This window comes from Rhincodon typus, chromosome 28, assembly GCF_021869965.1.
Source record: "Rhincodon typus isolate 14 chromosome 28, sRhiTyp1.1, whole genome shotgun sequence".
In the NCBI taxonomy this organism is placed as follows: domain Eukaryota; kingdom Metazoa; phylum Chordata; class Chondrichthyes; order Orectolobiformes; family Rhincodontidae; genus Rhincodon; species Rhincodon typus.
In genome coordinates, this window is record NC_063359.1 from 35,612,209 (window position 1) to 35,637,201 (window position 24,993).

A 24,993-nucleotide genomic window follows, 5' to 3' on the forward strand; every position below is an offset into this window, starting at 1 on the left:
TGCACTTCAGGCAGTGACTGCCATCTCCTGGGTAACCACATCTAGATGGAGTAAATTTGGAAGGAGGTTGGCTGGTCTGTTCACTACAACAGTGATGATGGCAATGAAATTGAAAATTCTTTTCAAACAAAACAAAACAAAAAAAAAACCCAGAAATTAAAAGCAAGTCAACCAAATTTTAAAAAGCAGCCAGCTAATTACAAGCCTGGCATGACTTCCTTTAACGCAAAAAAACTTATGACAATTTTTTCAGCTAAAATAAATACTCCAAAAAAAATCTTCACTGCACCACTTGGCCTCGTCTTTAAAGCATCACTAGACTCACATGCTAAATACAAACCCAAGAAGTCTTTTAATCGGACACTCCGATTACAGTGAAGTTGCCTTTAAAATAGTCAACCCCTGATGGTTTCAGTACAATTCTTTTAAGAAAGAGAACACTTATAAAACACAAGCAAGTACTGCAGGGAAGAACTGCTTTTTGTCCCCTACGTGTTGTGCCACCGTCAACTCTTTCTAGAAGAAGCTTACAGTTTTCACTACACAGAGGTCAAAGCGATTCTTCCTCCTGGTCTCTTTATTTTGATGGAGTCTCAGTTAGAGATCCTTAGTAAAATTTTACTGCTTTTAGATACTCTGGTATTGAGGAAAATCCCAGCAACCAAATCACTTTCTTTTAATATACAGAGCAGTCCACTAGTATTCAAATCCTTGATGTCAATTTTAGTACCTCACCAATTGTAGTAAAGTAAAACTTCCTCAATTGCCAATGGCAATAATCAATTCCAGTGGACAAATCCTTCATCATACATATTACCTCCTGGTTTTAGCTTTAGTTCCTCATTCCCCTGACTGCAGGTTGGTATGTAGAACATCTGGGTTATCACAAGTAAAAATTTATCTGTACAAGATCTCCAAATTGACTGCTGTATAAAATCAACATTTATAGATTCTTTATACACAGTGGTAATGAGCACCAAGGTATTGTAGTGAGAAAGTGGCTTCTCTCCAAAGCTATAAAAGAAACATTTCTTTACATTATGAGATTTGCCTTTGCTTTCTTTTTGAAAGAAAACAATCAGTAGAAGGAGCATTCTAAGTCTCCTAACAAAGCACAATCCATTCTCTGATGTTGCAGGTGCATCAAATAGAACCTAGACTTGTGTAGCGATGAGACCGAAACCCCCTCATTTACTTAAAGCATATCCATTTATTTGCAATCACTGCAGCACTGCAGGATTGGCTCCTTCAATACATCACTGCTAATGCTGAGGTTCTTATCAGACAAAGAACCTTGATAACCAAGTGTGTTACTGCTTCCCACATTAAGGTTCTTTCAAGTTTGCTTCAGTGCATTTAAAGGATAGTCTATACCCCTGTTTACCAAAACACCGTTCTCTGCTTCTTTCAAAGAGGTACAGAGTTCCAAAATTGAGACAGTCAAACAATTATCATTTAATTAGTTGACATCATGCCGAATCCCTTTATTCTTTGGCTGTTCTCAAATCCAAAAGCCACGAGACACAATTGTTGCCTTTTCCCCAAAATGGGATTACTGTTTGTTTTTTTTATAAGCGTTCTCTTTTGTGTCTCAAACTCTGTGCAATTTACTAACAGCATTTACTTTAAATTAAAAACCTCAAATCAAGGCCGTTAAGCACTAGATCCAAAGGCAACAGTAGTTAAGTGGATGTTGTTGCAAGCTACCCATATCAAGTACAAACAGGGTCCACTAGTGAATAATCCACAAACACTCTTCTCAGGAGATGGCACCCCTTTTCTGCAGATGAGCAGCTGGAAGCTTTTCTGTCAGAACGGAGCAATTGCCCTATGTGCGATTCAGAGTCTGGAAGATTCTAGAAATCTGCAACATCACAGGACCTGTCTCAGGATCATTCATCCACTGAGTGCTGTTTAACGGATTTTCCAGCATATCTTCAAATGCTGCAAGAGGGGATCACATTGGTGGGGGTGGGTGGGGGAAAGGGAGAAAAATAAATTGAATGGTAGCATGATACAAATGAAATTCTACAACAGATAACTGCATAGAACAATATTACCTTTCAAAATAATCTTAAAAGCAAAATTTGATTGAAAACCATGAACTATGTTCCAACCATGAAATGAATTTTATCTTTTAATACATTTGTGATCAGTCATTTTGCAATTCTCAAGCTCAATTAATCTGTATGAATTATTTAAAAAAAGCAAATTTAAGATACATGACAACATACCATGTTGCTTTTGCACTTCCCTTTGTAATAGAAATGGACCAATAACCAAATTCTCCAGAAAAGAAACCCAAACAGCATGCTACATGTGGAAAAAGTCACTGCTTCATTAGAATGGTGCTGTTGGAAGACTTAAGTAGACCCCCTCCCAGAAACTCAAGATGTAAAAGTGTGAGCAAAACTCGTTCAGAATCCCCTTAGGCTTGGTGGGCGAAGGGCAGAAACAATTCAGAGCAATCAAATGCTTGGAGAAACAGAGCTAGGCATTTTATAAAGCAAAAGATAGCTCCTTTCCCCAGTAAGGCTGCAGCCTCTTTTGTAGTATAAGTGAAATGACAGTCAACAACCTTTCTTCCTTTTCCAGCCGAAAAGGAACTTTTAAATGTTATACTTTTGTTCAGAAAATCAGAGGATGATGAATGCTTGTTCACTGACCTCTGCTAGTTCAATTGGCTCCTACACAGTATCTTGCATGAAGAGAATCCAGCTGGTGTTGCAAGGTAGCATTTATAGAGTATCATTGTTGACAACACTATGGAAGTCCACAGACCTGACCCAAATATACAGACTCAAGAACAGTGCAAATGCAACAAAGTAGCACAGATTATTTTGTTTGGAAGAGTCACATTGGACTCAAAACATTAACTGTATTTCTCACCACAAACGTTGCCAGGCCTGCCGAGTTTCTTCGGCATTTTCTGTTTTATAACAGATTTTTTTTTTTTTTTTTAAAAAAAGCTCTTCTAACATTAGAAGAGGTACATCTCAAATAATCCTATATGAATTTCCCTCATGTTAACTATGGCACTTGGGCTGCTTCAAATGTCAGGTAGTCGTCAACAGCTGCCATAAAAAAATCAGGAGCACAAGCACAGCCAGTGTTGTACTCCATATGAGCAGATGTCCACAGGGAGACTTATGTTTGCATCCACATGATTCATGCAGTTTTTCACACTAAGGCTCACTTCACTCAAAAACATGAGCACTCCTTTAGCTCCATGAATTGACCAATACTACTGTAACACAGGCAGCGACTGCCGCAGACTGCCCTCTGAACATATTAGTTCCGCTGCTACCTTGTGTTTTAAATGTAAATTGAGACCATTTATGGGAAACATGAAGTGCATATTGAACATTCCCCAAGCCCACATTTGAAAATCTTACACTTCAATGTGCAGTGAAACATTCCTGCTCCAGTAATAAAAACACGTGCTAAACAATTGGTGAATCTCTGAAAAAAAAAAATGGCAAAGAATGCTGGAAATAGTCATCAGGTTTGGCAGAATCTGTGATAGAGAACTGACAAAAGGTCACTAACCTGAAACTTTAACTCTGCATCTCTTTCCCAAAATCGACATACAGGTGCCACTAATGTCCATAAGATTAAAGACTCAGGAGCAGAAATAGGCCATATGGCCCATTGAGTTTGCCCCGCCACTCAATGAAGTCATGGCTGATCCGATAAACCTCAACTCCATGTTCCTGCCTTATCCCCATAACCCTTGATTCCTTTATTGATACATTAAAAAAATAAAATCGATCTATCTTAGCTGTGGATACATTTCACAACCCACCATGGTACATTTTCACTGTGGTGAAGAATTTCACAGATTCACCACTCAAAAATTCTTCCTTATCTGCTTCTTAAATCTGGTGATTCATTATTTGCTAACGGGAAAAGAAATCAGGCAGGACTTGGTTGTTGATCTGTTAAAATGTGCACGCATGCATCAGGATGGCCCCAAGGCTGGCTGACAAATAGCATGTCAACACTTATTATATCTTATAGACACATGCATACGAACTTGGGGGAAAAGAGCGGAGCGCTGGCACTGTTGAAAGCAAATCGGGAAGCAACTAACTTTTCTCTCTAGAGAAAAGGCTGGCAGAAACTAAAGGGAGAAGAAAATGACAAAGATAAAAAAAAAGAAAACAACTGTTTGAACTCTAGCCTTGCTTGATAGATCAAATCATTTGAAGAAAACTTACCAAGTAGTGTTTTAGGATTAATCAGTCCTAGCTGTACAACAGGATTGTCCAGGATGGCCTGAAATAATGGGCTTTCAGTGTCAATGCCTTTATCTAACTCCTCAGGGGAGGGTTTTCGATCACCCAGCAACCATTCACACTGAAAAATAATAATCACTCGTTACTGATTGATCCCTAGAGATCTATTAAATTGCCAATCTTATGCTCCAATCAGCGGCTAAAAATTGGGTTACAGCCCCATGTTGTTTCAGGTATAGTTCGGTTTACAGAATCTATAAAACTGGTGGGAGCAATCTTCTTCAAATTCTTCATCTAAGCAACATGTGTGGTAGTTCCATCAAAACTGGCAGGTTCGGATTGAAAGCAAAAATATTTCTAGGGCACACTTATGCAACAGGATATGGAGAGTTACATGACATGAATCTTCATGTAATTGGTTCTTATGTAGGACTCCTTAGAGACTGGTGAAAATTTCATCTGAACATTATAACCACTATGCCTTTTGAGGGGTGGAGAAAACAACACGGCTTAACTTAAATCTCAGAGGCGAGAAAAGCTCTGAGGCAGCAGTACAAGGGTTGAAATGCCAGAAGTGAGTGATCATTGTTAATGGCCTATTAATTCTTCAACAAATGCACAAGTATCTTGCCGGGATATTGTTCCACAATTACATTTTGGTCTGTTTGGCATTATTACATAGCGTTGCCATTACTCAAGTAAGAGGCCATATGTTTTCCCGTTTTGGACTTAGGATTTCCCTATGGAAAGAAACTGGGAAGACTGTGCCTGAATTCTCTACAGTTTAGAAGATTGGGAGATGGTCATCTCATTAAAATATGTACAATTCTTACATGGCTCAAAAGGGTAAATGCCAGAAGAGCATTGCACCAGGCTACAACAAGGACACAGTCTCAGGACTTAGGATTTTAGGACTGAGATATGGAACAATTTTTTTTTTTAAAAAATCAGAGAGTGATGAATCTTTACAATTCTTTACGCTAGAGGGCTGTGGAGGCTAATAATTGTGTATATTCAAGACAGATTTAAAGATTTATAGATATTAAAGATACCAAGTGACATGGGCATAGTGCAGGAAAATCTTTCAGCCATGATCTGGTTGAATGACAGATCAGGCTCGAGGTGCCAAATGGCCTCCTGCTGCTCCTATTAATGTATTACAAATCCAGTAACTAAAACAAAAACCTTTAACTTCATAGATCAAGTTTTTAAACAGTTTAATGTTTTCTTAAATGGTGTGTCCAATGTGCACTTACAGCAGCATCTTGTTGGTTGTTGTTGACTCGCAAAGCGTCTATTACTTCTTTTTCATCAAATCCCATTTCCATCAGAGCAATCATAGCCTATGAAGAAAAAGAATTAATTGTTCATCTATTTGTATATCACGTGTCTTGAGCTGCTAGTTTTTTGAAATTCCCTGCTACTTGAATACAGTCTACCTGGGATCAGTAAAATTTTCATTTAGTACCCTTAACAGCAATATTTGCAAAACAGCATTCTTCGGAACAAAATACGCTGCTCTCATGTAGCAAAATTATGAACAGATCCTTTTACACTGTAGGATGTTACAATAAATAGAACAATTCTGCCCTGATCCACTGATGCTGATTGTGTTAAATGCACATTCAATCATCCTTTGGCCCTCCCCACACATACAGAAATTAGCTGAACAAAATTGGTAGTGTTACATACAGCACCAGTTGCCGATCAGCGATAAGATCCTCAGACAAGAACCTCACACATGCAGCCTACCACAGAACAGCGAGCATGTCATCACAGAGAACTCAAACTTCTTGCATTTAGTCAGCAAAATTATAGCCAGGAGTTAAAATGCAAAACCTTCAACATCAGTTCCAGGTTGTTGCTCAACTATGTTGGGGCATCTTACCCCTCACCATTTCACCCATCCCCTAAAACAGAATTCTGGCAGAATTAGGAAACTTCCCACTTTAATACTGATTTGGCTTCTTCTTACTGGGATATTTGATCACTACTTGCGTAACTCAAACAAACTCTGCACTGACATCTTTGAGGCACAATGACTTACCAAAGGCATGTGTACATTGATTGGAATCGTGATGACAAACATCAGCTGATTGAGTTGATCATACGTAGCACTGGTGCAACAGGAAAATACTCATAACGGCAAGATAAAATGGGAGATTTTGAAATGAAATATAGTCAGTCAGTCTCATAGCTCCATGTTTTTTATGGTTCATTAATATTACTTTTCTGGGAAAACTATGCACCCCAACTTTCAGTTGTATTATATTATACTACAGAAAGCACCCCAAAGTCTACAAAAACTAGTATTCGAGGTGCAAGGAGAATTCCATCCATTCCACAAATTGAAGTAAATTAATTCTGCTCACTCTGGGTTCTGGTCGGAATTCTCGTTTCCGCCTGATCTTCTTAAAGATGTCGGTCAATTCATCTTGTTTGGCAATTTCATTGACAGTTTCTGGCTTTGCATCCCTTGCAACAGCTCTGGACCCTCCAGCTGCCCCATCCCCAGGCAGTGGTGCGTCGATTGTTGGATCCTCTGCATGTTCAATTAGCCACTCCATGGCCTGTGTCACAGACATACTGTAAGAGAGAAGGGAACACCTACAATTTGGTATCTGACATCAATCCTCAGTGTAGTTGAATGTACAAGCACCCCCACTCTACAGTTATACTGCATTTCGCATCACAGCATTCCAGCTGGTAACACAGTCTGCCACTGGTTAGATTCTTCCATGAATTGAAAAGGTTTAAAGAAATGGAGCAGAGTCAGGTTTAGAAATGGAACCAAGTTTCTGCACCGTTTACATGGGTATTCCAAATGTCACTGTTTTAACCAACCTGAAAGTATATTTACTTTTTGGGTGCAGTGAATAATCTTGAGTCATGTGAATATTTTCCTTTGTTCCAGTCTCAAGGGTAGATTATCAAAGCAGTTTAGCAGGGAGGCAAATCATTTGATAGCCCCCTTGCTGGGATAAAATTAGCATGTTGATTTTCTTGAAAAAAGATTTGCAACCAGGTTATTTTCTCCTTAGAGGGCAGGAGGAAATAGGGAGGAACCTCCTTTGAATAAACAACCTACCAAGACCTTTTTTCAAGTGCTTTATGACTGTGTAAATAAAACACAGAAAGTATCCTACTGAACTTAATCAAAATACCAGCCGAAATAGCTCAGTTGGGAGAGCATTAGACTGAGGATCTAAAAAGGTCCCTGGTCCAATTCTGGATTTCAGCAAAATGAGCACTTCCCGATTGTGTCAGTCTTTGTTTGGGGAGGCGTGCTGGTTCAGTGGTTAACACTACTGCCTCACAGCGCCAGGGACGCGGATTCAATTCCAGCCTCAGGCGACTGTCTTTGTGGAGTTTGCACATTCTCCCCGTGTCTACGTTGGTTTCCTCCCACAGTCCAAAGATGTGCAGGTTAGGTGGATTGGCCATGCTAAGTTGCCCCTTACCGTCCAGGGATGTGTAGGTTGGCTGGATTAGCCGTGGGAAATGCAGTGTTAGAGGGGTGGGATGATCTTCGGAGTGTCGGTGTGGACTTGTTGGGTCGAATGGCCTGTTTCCACACTGTAGGGATTCTATATATAAAAATAAATCTCTCATCCTTCTATAAAAATCCTGGCTTGTCAACCCTCAACACATGGAGTTACCAAGAAGAGACAGAACTATGCAATGCAAGACACTGTTTATAGGTGATCTTTGCTACACAAACAGTTTGTACAAGAACCATAAACGTCCAAAAGGGAACCCTTCTCCCACAAACAGACAGCAAAAAGATTTCTTAAAGTGAACTCACTGATTCAGCCGCAGTGCTTTCACCGCTCGACTCTCAGGGAAGCCCATCTCAGTCAGCTGGCGTAGTGCTGCCTCATCCACTCGGTCCTCCTCATCTTCATCCAACATTGCTGCCAAAGGGGAAAATCTATTAGTAATACTTGCATGAAAATGTTCATTCTGAAACAAGCCATGCACTCTCAGCCCAGTCAAAATCCAGGGTACTTAGGAATGGGCAATAAATGAAATTCTAGTCAGCAAAATTCGGATTCCACGAATGTACTAAAAAAGGTATTAAAAATTACTACATCAATTGTCTCAAGAGCTATTCAGATACGCCAAGGTCACTGAAAAGTGAATACCACTGTTTTCTTTCAATATAAATCACATTATGGTACTTCCTCTGAGTTCTTCCAACTCTAGCTACAAACGGTGTACTTTTTCACGAACAGATGAGTGAGGGAGAGTTGGCTCCGATTCAGGTTTACTGCTTCTAACTGCTGGAAAATGAATGGTCATAGGTTTACCCATCCTCCCAGTGATTAATCAAGTCTTCAAGTTCTTCAAATACCACAGTATTCCCCAAGTGATGAGTTGATTAAAAAGAAAACAAAATCCTACACTATTCCTCAGCTGAACTAACCCTTGTCAATTGAACCATTACATCCCGGTCTGGCTTGGATTTGAGTGGAAGGATTCAGCAATATGAATCATAATGGAAATTATGAACACTCCAAATTGCTTTAGTTTACTTTCCTCTATTTTATAACCTATTGTTTCTTGACAATTTCCATCCCAAAAAAAATTTCATAAATGCAAACTGTTACACTCCAGTTGACAGCTTTGAAATACCCAAAACCTGTTGAAATAGCATTGTGCATCAATAATTGAATGATCTCAAGTTCTACAGTTCAAGCACTGAAATAGCCTGCATAATGATAAATCTGGATGAACATTTTATAAAACATGCATACAACTTGACATGTAATGTTAAACAGCACTGATTGCTTTTGCTACATCAATAAGGATTAAATAGAACTGCCTTGAATTTTATCTCAAATGCAGACACCTGTACAGTTCCTGGATCAACCTTGCTTGGAGAGTGTGCCTATTACACAGATGCCTTGGGAATAGGTATTGTCTCACATTACTATAGCACTAACTTGAATCAGGGATAACTAGAGCATCACCTCTAATAAAACCAAATGGAGGTAACTGTACAAATTTTTTTTTTTGGAAACACTTACTTTTGTGCGAGAACTATAACCCCTGTAAAATCCGATACTTGCAAATGCCCCAACAATAAGTTCAAAAAGTCAGGATTATCTCTACCTGGAGGACACCTTCGCTGTTACTGCAGTAAATGCTTTCAGTCAGTTTATAACAACATAGATAGCAAGCCAGCAAAAACAGCAAAGTGCAAAAAGCTTCCTGCAGTCTCAGGGGCCCTCTCAAATCCCTTCAAAGTCAAAACTCTGATGACCCATCTTTCCATTGTCCTTGCAGTCTTCTTTATGCAATGTGTTGTTAGACAAAGACAAAAGTTAAGGGTAACAGGAAGAGCACAAGTATCTCCCCTTACAAGTTCCCCAAGTCTCTGTGACCATTCACAGGACTGTACCTACTCCTAAGGATAATTTTTCTGCTTTAGCTTTAATTCAGCCTTTGCTACTCATTTGGACCTCATTCTTTCACACACGCTCAGTGAATCCTGGTTGAGTAAAATTAAACATATACCTCAGATCCCTGGAATAACATCTGAGTGAACATTTGTATAGGGGCATTTCACTGGAGTGCTTCCAATGCTACTCAACACAGTGTCCAGCAGGAGGTTTACAACCAAGTCCAATACAATTATTCATCAAAACACCATACATATACCTTCTGACAGCTGCTGCTGATTATTATTCCCCCTTCAGGCCCTGGGGATGCTGAGGCTGATTGCATTGTTCTGCCACTGCCCTACCCAAATTGCCGTAGTGAACATAAACCGTGGCCCTTCCTGATCCACACTTAACCACTGCGGCTACAAGAATATATACAAATAATTATAAAAATACTCAAGATACAAAGATATGTGGATAGCAATTAAAAACAGAGCCAGATATAAACAGCTGATTTGGTCCTGCACAAGTAGATTAGGCTTCTTACCATTTGCCTTTTTAAATAGTTCAACAGCATCTGGATTTAGAGCTAGCAGTTTCTGTGCCACTTCTATTAGGGAAACAAGGATTTTCCTGAGTTCTGTCTGAAACTAGAAATTACATGTCAGTTTAAAAATTATTCTCAATTAATGAATTACCATCATCAACCAGCTCCTCCCATTCACTGCTCCCCGCTATAGCTCAAAACTTGAGAGTGCCCAGTAACTCATCTCCTGCAGTTGCTACTCATTACTTTAGAAGGGTGAGAGTAAAAGGAGGAACCAGAGGCAGTCGGCATCATGTTGAAAGGAATATTAATTTCAAGCAATGAGAATTTGGCAAGTTGTGTGTCAATTTCTTCCTCAAAGTGTGGCAGTTAGCTACCACTTAACTGGATTTTAATGTGCTCAGAATTAAAGGTAAGAAGGAAGCTTCTTCAATTCTTAGGCAGGGTAAACGAGCTCTGCTGGAGATAGCTGATAAATTAGGTGAAGTGGCTCGGTCTCTTTTTTCTCCCATGCAGATCTATAGAATAGAAGATTGCAAGTGAGATTCCAAGCAGGGAGAGTTTGTCCAGTAATGAGTCAGTAGTTGGGGGGTGGGGTGGGGAATGTATTTTCCCCCCATTCCCTTTCCTTTATCTCTTTTCTTCACAATCCAGCTCCTGCTTCAATGTGGTGGAAGGAGCTGGTTGATGGGTAATTGGTATGCTAAACTACTTCCAATAAATGGTCAGTGCAGTTAAAATACAGCACATCAGTTTGGTCCAGTGGAATGTACAGTCTGTGGAATGTGGGAAATAATGGGAACGGCACCATGAGTGAAAGGCAAACACATCTGCTGAAAGTGACACCGTCTGCACAAGCTTGAGCTCTGGATTCCAGAATCCAGTTAAAGTCACCGTTGTGCATCCACAAGAGGACTTCGTGGTTAGCATGTTTAGGGAGTGATAGCGCTGCAGTTTAGGGGTGTGCAGGGAGATAGGAAATGGGTGATCACCAAGCAGTCCAAGAGAACAAGGCAGGTGAAGGTGTACCTTGACATGATCTTGCTTGCAAATCAGTTTCCATTTTGGATACTGGTCTTCAGAGGTGTGCAGCACAGCCAAATGAGCAACACCATGGATGGTTCAACTGTACAGGAGGGGAGGAAGAAGAGTGGAAGAGCTGTACTGATAGGGGGATTCTTTAGCAAGGGGAACAGAAAGGCATTATTTCTGCAGCTGTAAGGATGGCATGGTGCTTCCCTCTTGCTAGATTCAAGGGATGTCATAGGACATCTACAGGCGATTATTCAAGGTGGGGTGGGGTGGGAAAGAAAATCGGTCAATGATCATGGTTCATGTCAGTACCTACAACTTAGGTACGAAGTCAGAAGTCACACAACAACAGGTTATAGTCTAACAGATTTATTTGAAATCACAAGCTTTTGGAGCATTGCTTCTTCATGAGGTGAAGTGTTCTGGTCAGATGACATGTTGTCTTCCCCTGACAAAACAGCAGCTCTCTGAAAGCTTGAGATTTCAAATAAACCTGTTGGACTATAACCTGGTTGTGCAGACTTCTGACTTTGTCCACCCCAGCCCAACACCAGCACCTCCACATCTTAGGTCGGAAGGGGAATGAGGTCCTGGATGCAGATTACAAGGAGCTAGAAAAGAGATTGAAAAATAGGCTCTCCAATCAGTAATCTCAGGATTACTGAGTCCCACATGACAGTGAGCATAAAAAAAAGAAAACTGAGCAACTGAATGTGATGGCTGCAGATTGGAACCCAATCTTGCGCAGGATGAATGGATAATATCTTGGCAGGATCGGAACTAACATCCTCACAGGGAGGTTTATTAGTCCAAGGATATTCTATGTTTCTCCAGGAGGAACATGCAAAAGGTGAAGGAGCTGGGGGCAGCACTCCTAAGGGATGAGATCAGTACATTTTAAGACAGGATCTCAGATGGAAGGATCAAGGTGTAGAATTAGTTCGAATGGAGCTACAAAACAGCATGTGGAAACAAACACTAGTTGAGTGTCGTTTATAGGACACCAAACTGTAGTAATACCGTCAGCTATACTATGAATCAGTTTTGAACGTGTAGGTGTTCACAGGGATCTGGATGTCCTTGACCATGCATCATTAAAAGCTAGCATGAAGGTGCAATAAACTTGGAAGACAAAGTGTAGAAGTATAGAGTATGAATATAAAAACAAAGTTGTCTAGTTGCAGTTGCAGAGCCTTGATGAGACCACAACTGGAATACTGTATACAGTTATGGCCTGCTTATTTGAGGAAGCGATATACTCGTCATAGAGAGAGTTCAATAGAAGTTTAACATATTAAGACCAACCGGTCACCCTACTGATTATGCAGCAATTGAGTAAAGTAGGTCTGTATTCCCTAGAGTTTCAAAGCACGAGAGTTACTCTCATTGAAATGTATCAAATACAAATAGGATGTTTCGCAAACTGGTAACAATAGAACCAGAGGACATAATCTCAGGATGATGGGTTGGCTACCTAAGATGAGGATGAGGAGGAATTTCTTCATGGTGGGGGGGTGAATCTTTGGAGTTCTTTACTGCACTTGGCTGTGTATACTCAATTACAGAGTAGGTTCAAGACAAATTGATAGATCTGGAGACAATGCAGGAATGTGGCATTGAGGAGGCAATCAGCCATTATCTACAAGAGCGAGGCACGCTTGCTGAGCTGAATGGCTTACTCCAGTTCCTGTGTGATTGGAATTTTGCTTACAATAGGGTTAAGATTAATAGAAACTAGGCAGGCAGGCAGTTTAAAAAAAAATCAAGCAGGACAGAAAAAAATGAGAGTCCGGTCAGAATCTTGACAGCTGCTATCAAGCTCCCTCCCTGATCAGTGCAGTTTTAACCTGTTCAGTTGACCAAAACTGCTTGTGCCTTTATTGATGGCAAGGGACTGCTCTTTGTTCACCCAATACACGCTGCTCATTTCAACTCGCAAATGATGTGGGGCACACAGGTAAGAACCAGGAGTTAAATTCACATAGGCCTCAGTTGCAGAGTTGGTGGTATTGGCCCTCACCCAATTCACAGTACAAATTAAAAATTACACTAATGCTTCGACAGCTGCTGCAATGGCACTAAAGACAAACTGAAGCATTAAGATGAGCAGGACCGCCCAAGTAAAGCCCAATATTATCCACATCACTTGAACACAGAAAAAGTGACAATTTAAATCCTTCTTCCCCATAACAAAATGGTGCTAATACAAGGGAATTTACACCTTACTGAGATATATGTATGTAACTTTTCAACTCAAAAGAAACAAGTATCAGACTAACACGGATTGTAGCAAATCAACAATAAAAGTTCAGAAACACAATTGGCAAATGCAGAGGAGAGTTTCATTCAGTGCTCTTGTAGCACTGCACATGTGGAACCAAGATCAAGGGCAAAAAGGATGACTGGCTTGATTGAATGTCTTCTGCTGTGGTCAGTACTCAGTAGGACATACCCATTGCTTTCATGCAAATGCTGATTCCACTACTGAAGCACAATTGGACTATAATACTCAAAGAATTCAAATCCATTTAATTAGTAAACACATTGTGTTTATATTTTGACTATAAGTTTCATACGATACACGCATAAAAGATTCTACTAGAAACTGTCTATGTAAACATGTCACGCTCCATTCACACCGAGTCTGCTGGCAATATATAGGAAATCATAAGAAAAGTAGATCAAATTGGATTTTGATTCTAAGATTTATTTTAGATGTGCTATGAAACATATTGGGTTTTAAAAGTAACTTTTTCAATAAGTGATGTAAATAAAATGAGTCACATACATCTCGCAGGTTGTGCTGGGTAACCACCCGGTCAGCTTGCCGAGCAACAAGTTGAGCTGTTACCTTCATGATGGCCTCTTTATCTGGCGCCTTTTGCTCTTGTTTCTTCTGATAGAAAGGGAAAGGCAAAAGTTTATAAAGTGCGATGACTGCAATTTATGAAAAGTGAATACGTGACACAGGGAGAGTCAAGAAGAATGCTAGTGGAGTAGTGTAAAATCACTAGACTAATGACCCACAAGCCCAGGCACTGGGAACAGAGATTCAAATCCCACCACGACAGATGTGAAATTTAAATTCAACAAAAGAATCTGGAATAAAAAGGTAGTGTTTTTATTAAACAACAAGCTGATCTGATTCATTAATGTCTTTAAGAAAGGAAATCTGACTTCCTTACTGTGTCTGACCTACATGGCCCAAAGCAGACTCTTAATTGCCCTTTGGGTATTTAGGGATGTTCAATAATTGCTGCCCTAGACCATATCCCATGAGACAACTAGCCATACAGCTCTCAACAGCTGTTTGAGACAAACAGATTTCAAATACCGCTTGGATTGAACATACAGAAAACTCAGTTATTGCTCCTTAAATTGTGAACCACCAGTTAATGGTAGGTCCCTGGGTAGTGCTGTCGAACAGAGACACCTGGGGGTTCAAGTACATAGTTCTTTGAAAGTTGTGTCACAGGTAGACAGGGCGGTTAAGAAAGCATTTAGTACCTGTCTTCATTACTCAGATCATTGAATAAAGGAGTCGGGATGTCATGTTGGGGTTGTACAGGATGTTGGTGAGGCCACTTTTGGAGTACTGTGTAAAGTTCCAGTCACCCTGCTATAGGAAGGATATTATTAAGCTGGAGAGGGTTCAGAAAAGATTTACAAAGATGTTGCCAAGACTGGAGGGTTTCAGTTATAAGGGGAAGCTGAATAGGCTGGGACTTTTTCCACTGGGGTGCAAGAGTTTGAGGGGTGACCTTATAGAGGTTTATAAAATCATGAGGGACATAGATAAGGTCTTTTCCCTAGGATGGGAGAGTTCAAAACTAGGGTCTGTTTCCATGCCATATACTTTTTAAGCCAACAATCCTGATAAAATACAGAAGATGTACAGTGTTTCTTATATTGGTTGCTTCAACATAACTAGGATTTAGATTGGTTTAAATATGAAAATAGAAGAGTGTTTTTACCTTTTCTTCAGCAGACACATCAGCCATCTTGGGAGGAGCAGCAGGTGCTCGCTTTTTAATTAATAATAAAACATCTGGAACAAAAGTCAAAGGGCATCATGAACACGCGTGGCAGATAATGCATTAGCTGGAGAGATTACTCAGATGTTTCCCCCTATTTTAACTATTACAAGAAGATAGGCTGGGTAATCACTATCTCAATCAGCTAAAGGAATTAGCCAGGGCATATTAAACACCCTCAGAAGGGCTCATAATGTAGTCACAGTGTCCCTACCTCAGGCTAGAAGGCCAATGTTAAGTTCCCACCTACTCCAGATGTGTGCCATAACATACCCGAGAAGGCAGATTAAAAATATCTATTAAACACGCTTAAACTAATAAAATCAAATAACTTTGTACTGCAGATGGAGGAGATTTGAAATAAAAGCAAGGTCTTGAAGCATTGGAAGCAGTTTAGAGAAGGTTTATTAGACTAATATCTGAAATGAGCAGATTGCCTTATGGGGAAAGGCTACACAGAATAGGCCTGTATCCTCTAGACTATAGAAGAGTCTGAGGTGACTTAATTGAAACACGAGATCCTGACAGGATGACCAGCTGCATGTGGAAAGGAGGTTTCCTCTTGTGGGAGAATCTTAGAACTACGGGTCATACTTTAAAAATAAGGAGTTACCCACTTTCTGAGCATTGACAGTCTTTGGAATTCCCTTTCTCAGGGAGTAAATGCAGAATCCTTAAATATTTTCAGACAGAGGTAGATAGGTTTTTGATTACCATGAAGGTAGATAGATTATGGGTGCACCTACACCAAGTGAACTGTAGTAGTTCAAGAAAATAGCTCAGCACCACACTTTCAAGGACAACTAAGCATGGTCAATAAAGGTTGGCCCATCCAGTGATGCCAGTGAATCTACAAAATAAAAACTATTCTTGTAGCTGTCTTCACTAGAAACTGGTGAATGAGAATCACAAGTGAATGCCCTAACCCAAGAATGCAGAGAATTACAATAGCTTCACTAAGATGAAAACCCTAGCTCACCACATCACCAACTTCTTTTTAACTTTGCTGTCTCACCTCCTACTTTAACTTCAATGGTTTACATTTCCAATACAACATGAGAAGCTGCCCTGCAAAAACTCTTCTTCAAGTTTGAAACTCAAAATTAATAATTTAAAAAAGGAGGAAATCATCCAATGAAACTTGATAAAAATAATAGACGATTACAAGGATCTTTAAGTTGCAACTCATTCTTCACACGCGGTTGATCGAATCAGGTGCTTAGTTGATCTAAACCACTCAACCATATTACCCAACCTACCATCTGTTACTCTCCATGCAACACACTTCCAGCCATCTGTTACTCCACAGGTTACTATAGCAGGAATAAGGCCTAAGATTGACAGGGCCATACATTCACAAATGAACTTGCTGCTCATCCAAAATACAGGCTGCATGATTTCAGAGAAATAATGTGGCAAATGTCATGTTGCCCTCTGCCCTAAGACATCTGCTCCCTCCGTTATGCTCGGGCACTCACCTTTATCCTGGAGGTTCTCCTCAATGACAGTCTTTGTGTCCGACAGGACCCGCTCTGATGTAGCGTGAATGAGTTTGTGGTGTGTTATTGTCTTTGGGTCTTCTAATCCTCCTTGTGCACACTACAAGACATATCACACATACTATTAAAAAGAGATTTAAGAGTATTATGAACTGCAGGCCTGTGTTCACCCCTTTATCAAAATAACACTGAAGCAGTCCCCAGTGTTCCTGCTCGACCCAGTTAGTGTACTGGCATCAGGGTTTGGGGAAATAAAGTCATATGTAAACATTCAATATTACCCTATGTGCTTCTCACACAAGTTCCTCTCCTTCCCACCAACTCTCCATTCCTCCAAAAGAAATCTACTGTACGTACGATCAGGGTATAGATCTTTGGGTGCCGTAAACCTAGGAAGAGGCAATGGCCTAGTGGTATTATTGCTGGACTGTTAACCAGAGACCCAGATAACATTCTGGGGACCCAGGCCCAAATCCCGCCACGGCAGATAGTGGAATTTGAATTCGATAAATATCTGGAATTAAGAATCTAATGACGACCTTTAATCGATTGTCGGAAAAACCCATCTGGTTCACTAACATCCTTTAGGGAAGGGAACTACCATCCTTACCGGTCTGGCCTACATGTGACTCCAGACCCATAGCAACATGGTTGGCTCTTAACTGCCCTCTGGGCAATTAGGGATGGGCAATAAATGCTGCCTAGCCAGCGATGCCCTCATCCATGAATGAATAAAGAAAGAAGCCCAGAAAGAATTCTCAGTTAATATCTGAACTTCCTGCAGGGATCACCCAAAGCAGTTAGATATATGCACCCAGCTAGATCTTTCCCTCATTTTCCTCTCAACAGCATCCATTCCAACGCATCAGCTGAAATCTCACAGAACTACGCAGCTTAGATTTTCATTATAAATATCATTTAACCATTCAATAATGTTGACTAACACTGGGAAAGCCACATGTTTGGAACTCTTCCACAAATGGCAGTAGATGCTAGGTGAATTGTTCACTTTAAATCTGAGAGAGATATTTTTTGTTAAGCGAAGGTATTAAAGGACACTGACCAAAGGTCACAGGTAAGCCAAGATCTCTGAATGGTGGAACAGGCTCAAGGGGCTGAATGACCTACTCTTGTTCCTCTTTAGGTCCTATCTTTTTAAAAAAGCATCTCATGTTTCTACCATACCCTATGATAGCCTTGTTAGGAAAAATACATCAGCGTTGAAAACTCTTAAAATGATCTTACCAGTAAGGAATCCAAGGTTGGAATAAAGACAACAATTATATCACCAGGTGCTTTCTTTACACAGTTCTAGCAAATTGTGAAAAATGCACATACGTCTTTCTCACTCTTCAGCTAAGTCCTAGTACCAACAGAAGTATTCAAAATGTCAAGTGATAAAACCACCCTGTCCAATGACTTTTAATCACTCAAAAACAAGTTGCAACACTATCACCCACCTCTACTCCACTAGATCACACTATAGCTTTTCTTAAATATTATATGGAAGTCACTGGTCTGGTCAGCATTGTTGCCCATCCCCACGTGCCCCTTGAACACGTCATTTGCTCGGCCACTTCAAAGGTCAGTTAAGTGTCAAGCACATTAGCGTGAATCTGGAGTCAAACACTGTTTCAGTCTAGCCTACATTAGTGAACCAGTCTTTTAGAATAAATAACAATAATTTCATTGTATCATTACTGGGACGAGCTTTCAATCCCAGATTTTATTCACTGAATAAAATTCATTAACTTCCACTGGCTTGTCACTAAAAATGTCACTGTTCCTTCAGCGTCACTGGGTAAAAATCCTGGAATGCCCACATCATCATGAGAGCATGAAATCACAAGTGCCACACTGGAGCAAGGTCATGGCCCATCATTAGCTCCTCATAATACTAAGGATGGGCATTTAATGTGGCCTTTCCAGTGCCAGTTAAGCATCAAAAAGAAAGTACAATGACTTTGAATGCACCTGTGTGTGCTTGCATGCAGTTTTGGCTTCTCCAAGTAGAGGCTGACTTAGAATGCAGTTACTCTGACAGGTGTGATTCGGTTACAATTACTGCAATGTCAATCAGATCACTATTATATATTTTTAATCAGTTCAAGTCATAATGCACAGGTGTCTCCTCTGGGACTGTAAGTTTCACTTAATATGAAGTGCATATCATGGAAACACTGCAGACTGTTTAGCTTCAAACTAATAAATGCTCTTGGCCCAGTTTTTAAAAATGGATGGTAGCTTTTATCTTCCTTCCAGGTGAGGGAGCCACTTAGCAGGTCTGGGATCATCCTTGAAGGTACAAACGGAGTTAATGTTTCAGATCAATAACCTTTCCTAATAAGGGAATGTTAGTGCTGGGGCTTGGGATATTCTTTTGTATCCAATATCTAGTGCCAAGGAAAACAAAAAAGTCTTCGTTGGGGAAAATTAAGCTCCAGCTGTAACACTACAACCCTCAGTTCTTCAGAACTTTGAATGTACCTGTTTCTAAAAACATTTGGAGGCAACTCAACAAAGTATAGTTAGACAAAAGAAAAAAAAAATCGACACCAAGCCAAGGAAGGCGACATCAGGAACAGTGAACTAAAAGCTTTGTCCAAGAAGTGGATTTTTAGGAGAGTTTTAAAATGAAGTTGCAAAACCTGTGGTGTAGATGGCTGAAAGCGCCAAAGCACTGGTGAGGCAAAGGGATTGACAAATAATCAGAGGTGAAGGAATGCAGAGTTCTTAGAGGGTAAGAGCGCTACAGGAGGTTGCAGATAGGGAAGGTCTGGAGGGATTTGAACACATGGGCAAGAATTTTTAAATGCGGGGTATTGACGGACTGGAAGCTAAAGTCTTTAAACACAGCAATGATGCACGAAAGAAACCTGAAAGGTGGGTTCGGATAGAGTCAACATACCTTTGAACCTACGAGTTCAGACTGTGTAAGGAATAGCTGGCCAAGAGTTACACCAATAACATCATCCCTTAACTCAAGGCATACAAGGAGGTTCATTTTAGTTAATTCACTTGGAAAATACCTTCAGCATCCCACCAACAACAGTATTCTTTTGTTGAGTTCCAACATCTCCACCTTCCAGTCCACATTTTTAACACTGAAGTAATATATTTGTCTACTAGTAACTTCTCATCCCTGGCACAGTTTAGAAAAACAATACTTCAGATTTACTTATGTTGGTATCTCTTGGATGTTCCACATAAAAGAGGCTTCTTTCATTTCTTAAAAGTTTACTCTTCACTTGGTCTTTCCTCACAACACTTGATGCTGAACTTGGATTCTGCAAGAGCTACTCAGCTCTCAACCACATTACAGTTTGCGTTCCAACATAGGCAAAATACCTGAAATGAGAACTTCAGACTGCCACTAACATCAAGGTTGTAATTGATCAAGCCCTAGCAAAGAGAATTGGAGAACTTCTCTACTAGTTAAACTAAGATCTATCACTAAAAATGATGAATGCAGTTGGAGGTCAGTAATCGCAGCTTCTGGACATCTCTGCATGAATTCCTCAGGGTGGTGTCCACGACCCAACCAACTCTAGCTGCACCATCAATGACCTTCTGTCTATCGTGAAGATGGAAGTGGAGATACTTGCTGATTACTACTCTACAAGATGTAGAGCTGGATGAACACAGCAGGCCAAGCAGCAGGAAAGCTGACGTTTCGGGCCTAGACCGGGCCTAGACCTTTCTGAAGAAGGGTCTAGGCCCGAAACGTCAGCTTTCCTGCTCCTCTGATGCAGCCTGGCCTGCTGTGCTTCTCCAGCTCCACACGGTTATCTGACTCCAGCATCTGCAGTTCTTGCTATCTCCAATGCTAGCATTTTTTTTTGAAAACAGGAACAAAACTTTACACTGTACTCCATGTGCAGCCTCACCAATAAGTTGTAGCAAGGCTTCCCTATTTTAAACTACAATCTCCTAGCATTAAAGGATAACATTCCATTTGCATTCTTAATTACTTACTGCATGCAAACCTTTTGAGTTTCCTCTGCACTACACTTATTGGGAATCTTTGTCTCCATTTAAATATTAGTCTGCCTTTTGGATTATTCCTACCAATGTGCATAACCTCACACTTTCTACATTAAATTCCACATGCAAAGCTTTTTGTCCACTCACACAACCTACCTATATTTCTTAACACATCTAAGTGCCCTATTTCTTTCTTAATAAATGGACTCTAGCCTTTTCCCAACAACAGACGTTAGGCTAATTGACCTGTAGTTTCTGGCTTTGTGTCTCCCTCCGTTCTTGAATGGAGCAGGGGTGGGGGAGAGGATGTCACATTAACACTTTCTGAATCTGCAGGAACCTTCCTGGAATCCAGTGAGCTCTGGTTAAAATACAGGGCTGCATCTCACTCACTTTCTATTAAATGGCATAGTGTTCTGCAATATTTCTAACATAGTTCACGTTTAGAATTCAACACCCAGCAAAAGAGCAGAAAGAGTTTACACCCAACACTATAGCTAAATTAGAGGGAATTCTCCTTTTTCATGCTTCATCCACCTCAAATGTCCAATCAATTTCCAACTAAATGAATAATGCCTTTAAATAAATAAAGAGTCAGGAAGGTGACCGTTCCAGGCAAGGTTAGATAAGTCTTCCGCTTTTCCAGGTGGAAGATAGCTGCCAGCATTGTTCGTCAGATGATATAATGGATTAGGCAGAGAATCCAATCAAGACCATTCCAAATAGTCTGTCAAAGGAACAATTTGATTCAATTTTGTTCAAGTTTTAGGGGGTGTTCAAACCATTTGTAATGCATTCCAACCGCAACAGCTCTTAGTGTTTATTTTAATCACCTCAACTCCCTGCAGGGTATTACTTCATCAAATAATTTCAACACTATGCATTCTGGAATGATGCCCAAAGTAGCAAATAGTTTTGGGTGATAGCAGCAGAATCCAATAGCGCTCTGTATGACCAGTCAAATCAGGTGATGAATATGTAAACCAGTTGGCCACTACATCTATTTTAGTCTGTACCCTTTGGGTTAAAAGGGGAGCGAATATGGGGACAACCAGCTGGAAGAGAGAAAGGACTTCAATGAGGGTAACAGTAGAGGGATACTGCAGAACTTTGGCCTGGCAATTCAGCCTTGATTTTTCTTTAAAGCTTCCAGAATGCTATCTCCAATTGTCTATCATAGCAGAGGTTTGTTTTAGCCAGTCGGACCGCAACATAGCTTTCCCGAGTCCAAATACAATGCCGGTGAGGCAATCTGGGGCCAAGCCACAATTCAATTAGATTAAGTCAGGATTTCAAAATTAGCACCTGGCCAAGAATACAGTCCAGAAACTGGAAGAGTGTACATGAATTAAAGAAATGAATTCTGACTCTATTTCTATTATAAGAATGTCGCATGTTTATTTCTGATAACGGAAAACGTGACAAACACAATGGAAACAGATGATCAGGGACTGAGAAAACAGCAATGTGGGGCAGTTGCTAATTTGCTGAAGTTAAACAACACCCAACAATTACACCCCAAGCCAAAAGGAATACAATACATATCCTGGCTGTTCACCAGTAAATCTCAGCACCCACATGAAGAACCACAGCAAACTTCGTAATATTAAATGCTAAATTAACTTGGCGGAACAAAAATCCAAGTTCTGAGCTGGAAGGATGAACTCACTAACTCCTGCAATATTTAAAATACTCCTAAACTGCCTGTCCAAAATCAAGAGCTAGCGTACAAGATTTCAACACTATTCTATCTCACAGCAAAGCTATGATGCATAAAGCGAATGTCTGAAGATGGCGCAAGACAACCCATGACAGATGTCCTGCCTGTAGCAGCTACAAGAAAACAGCAGCAAGAGGGCGTGGATTGCGTTGACCTCACTGTCTGTTGGGCCAGAAAATGCAGAACCTTTGTGTGCTATTCAACCTCAAGCACCCTTCAGTAAACCCTGCTCCATTGCTAATTTAAATTTCTTGCAGCCCTGCCAAAACACTAACACCATCAGCTACATTACAGATTCAACCTCTTCAGCACCCTGCCTTTAATTTCTATAAATAAAGACAGAAGCTTCTGCTGACACAGCCTCACACCCAAAGTGTCCCGTTCTCTCCAAGATCTAATCTGACCCAGGGACTCGACAGCCAAATCTGTTCCCACATTTTCAAAGTCATAATGACCTTCTTCAGCTTTATGTCCTCCAGCATCGATGTCTCCTCAGCCATTAAGCTTCTCTCATCCCTCTCCCTCTTACTTTAATCAACCCTTGAACTAAATGCTCAGGTACTTCAAACCTCAGTTTTCCCCCTGTTAATGTTTTTCCTAACTGTAAAAGTGAATTGAGATATTTCTTTTCCTTTATTTTTGTTGTGGGATGTGGGTATTGCTGGCAAGGCCAGCATTTGCTGACCACCCACGCGTGCCTTTGGAGTGGAGCTAACAATCAACCAGATTGCTATGGGTCTGGAGTCACATATCAGCAAAAACAGATAAGAATGGCAAATTTCCTTCCCTAAAAAAGGAGTAGGTGAAGTAGATGGACCCGTTTAACATTTGATTATAGCTGCCATGGTTGCCATTATTAGCTCTAGCTTTAAGATTCCAGATTTAAATGTAAATTTCACTTATTTGTTTCCTGTTTGTGCTCATTTCACTCTCTGCTAATTGCAGATCATTTTTACTTCGTGTTAGCAACCCTGAATTATTGCCGCCCTTAAGTTGACCTGGAGTTAACTATATTTAGATTTAAGGATGCACTAATCCATCAGATATTTAAGATACTTTTGTTGATAGGTGACGATGATAGTTGCAGCTCTCTGCTGCTACTTACAGGTCCTGCTTAGCCTTTCACTTATTAAGCCTATTATACTTTTACCTTAGCTACTGACTAAAACTCAGGTAAAGTTCCTACGTAGGATTACCAGAATTCACTGGCAGGCAATTTGACTGTGAAGGGCTATATAGTGGAGCCCGATCCTGTTTTCACACATGCATTTAATACACATATTCTCACACACTCATCATATCCACCAGAACTTCAAAGTTCTCTGGATAACTATTAAGGATCTGGTTGAAGCCTAGGATATGGAGACCAATCACTGCATGCCTCAGGACAGGATCAGGCAGAAGATTTTTCTCCTACAAGGTTTAGTTACACATGTAGCAATAAGTTTATCTGTTGCACTCTCAGGTCCTAAGACCTTCCAAATCAATTTTTGGACAATGCACATTGCAGTAAATGACAGAAACGCACATATGTGGAGATAATTTATATTTTTTTTCATGTGGAACACTCCTCTGGGCTGTGAGGTAAGTCAACTGCAGAGCACAAAAAAGTTACCAGGCTTCCAAATTGTAACCTCTACTGAAGTGCTCTTCATGTTTTGACAAAAAGCTTACCTATTAGATGAAAACAAAATCAATAAATAAATCCTTGATATACACACAATGTACTTAAAACATCACATTTCACCCAACAGGAACTTATTGAAAATCCGATTAACAAGAAGGTTATAGCTTTGAAATGCATTGATATTTCTAACACCTGTTAGCACAGTGTGCACACTTATTTATGACATTCATTATCTAATGGAAAAATAAAACAAAATTAAAATCATACAATTAATTTTCCAAAGTTAAAAGACAGCATTCCAAATTTTCTCTGCCCTAACCCAGAAATCACTGGAAGCATGGATGAAAAGAAAACTATTGGGAATAGTTACTCAGTAATTTAATAGCAAAAAAGCAAGCAACACACTAAAAATAATTTAACCTCTGGATCTTATCTACCCTTGAAGGATAGACATGAAGTTATCTGAAGCTACAAGTTTTGTGATGACAAGCATATAATTTATATTAATATCTATCTCAGAGTTTGGATTTCAAAATAGTGACATATGGGTGTCAGTTATTTGCGCAAAGGGTTTTCTTTTTAAAAAAGCAATGTCAGAGTGGCCTTCTGGAATAGTGACATGATACAATATATATCAAAGTGCAGGTGCCTAAAAATGCCTGCAGTGTTAATGGAAAATGTTTATTCTATGACGGTTACAACAGGTAGAGTAAACATGTAGGCCATTGATTCTATTTTCCATTCAGAAGATTTTTAAAAAATTCAGCTTAGCAGCAAGTTTTTCAGTTCAGTTCAGAAGGCACCAGCATTGAGTTTAGAGATAAACTTAATTCCTCTCCTAGAAAGACTTGGGGCAGTTCATGAAAACCAAAAGAATTGCAGATGCTGTAAATCAGGAACCAAAACAGAAGTTGCTGGAAATGCT

General features: G+C 40.1%; 1 protein-coding gene across 2 annotated transcripts in view; it reads right to left on the reverse strand.

Annotated features, from left to right (window-relative positions):
* Window positions 1-333: 333 nt before the first annotated feature.
* ubac1 (UBA domain containing 1) overlaps window positions 334-24,993 on the reverse strand; it is a 25,373-nt gene continuing 713 nt past the window's right edge. The window contains exons 2-10 of one of the 2 annotated variants that reach the window (XM_048613655.1): window positions 16,717-16,837; window positions 15,179-15,252; window positions 14,056-14,100; window positions 10,173-10,275; window positions 8,044-8,152; window positions 6,611-6,824; window positions 5,495-5,581; window positions 4,221-4,359; window positions 334-1,944 (exon numbers count right to left, since the gene is read on the reverse strand). In XM_048613655.1, the coding sequence (XP_048469612.1) occupies window positions 1,829-1,944; window positions 4,221-4,359; window positions 5,495-5,581; window positions 6,611-6,824; window positions 8,044-8,152; window positions 10,173-10,275; window positions 14,056-14,100; window positions 15,179-15,252; window positions 16,717-16,837 (1,008 nt within the window). In that variant the 3' untranslated portion in view covers window positions 334-1,828. Of the gene's footprint in view, window positions 1,945-4,220; window positions 4,360-5,494; window positions 5,582-6,610; window positions 6,825-8,043; window positions 8,153-10,172; window positions 10,276-13,992; window positions 14,101-15,178; window positions 15,253-16,716; window positions 16,838-24,993 lie in introns of both variants that reach the window. The other variant, XM_020510827.2, reaches the window with a different exon arrangement.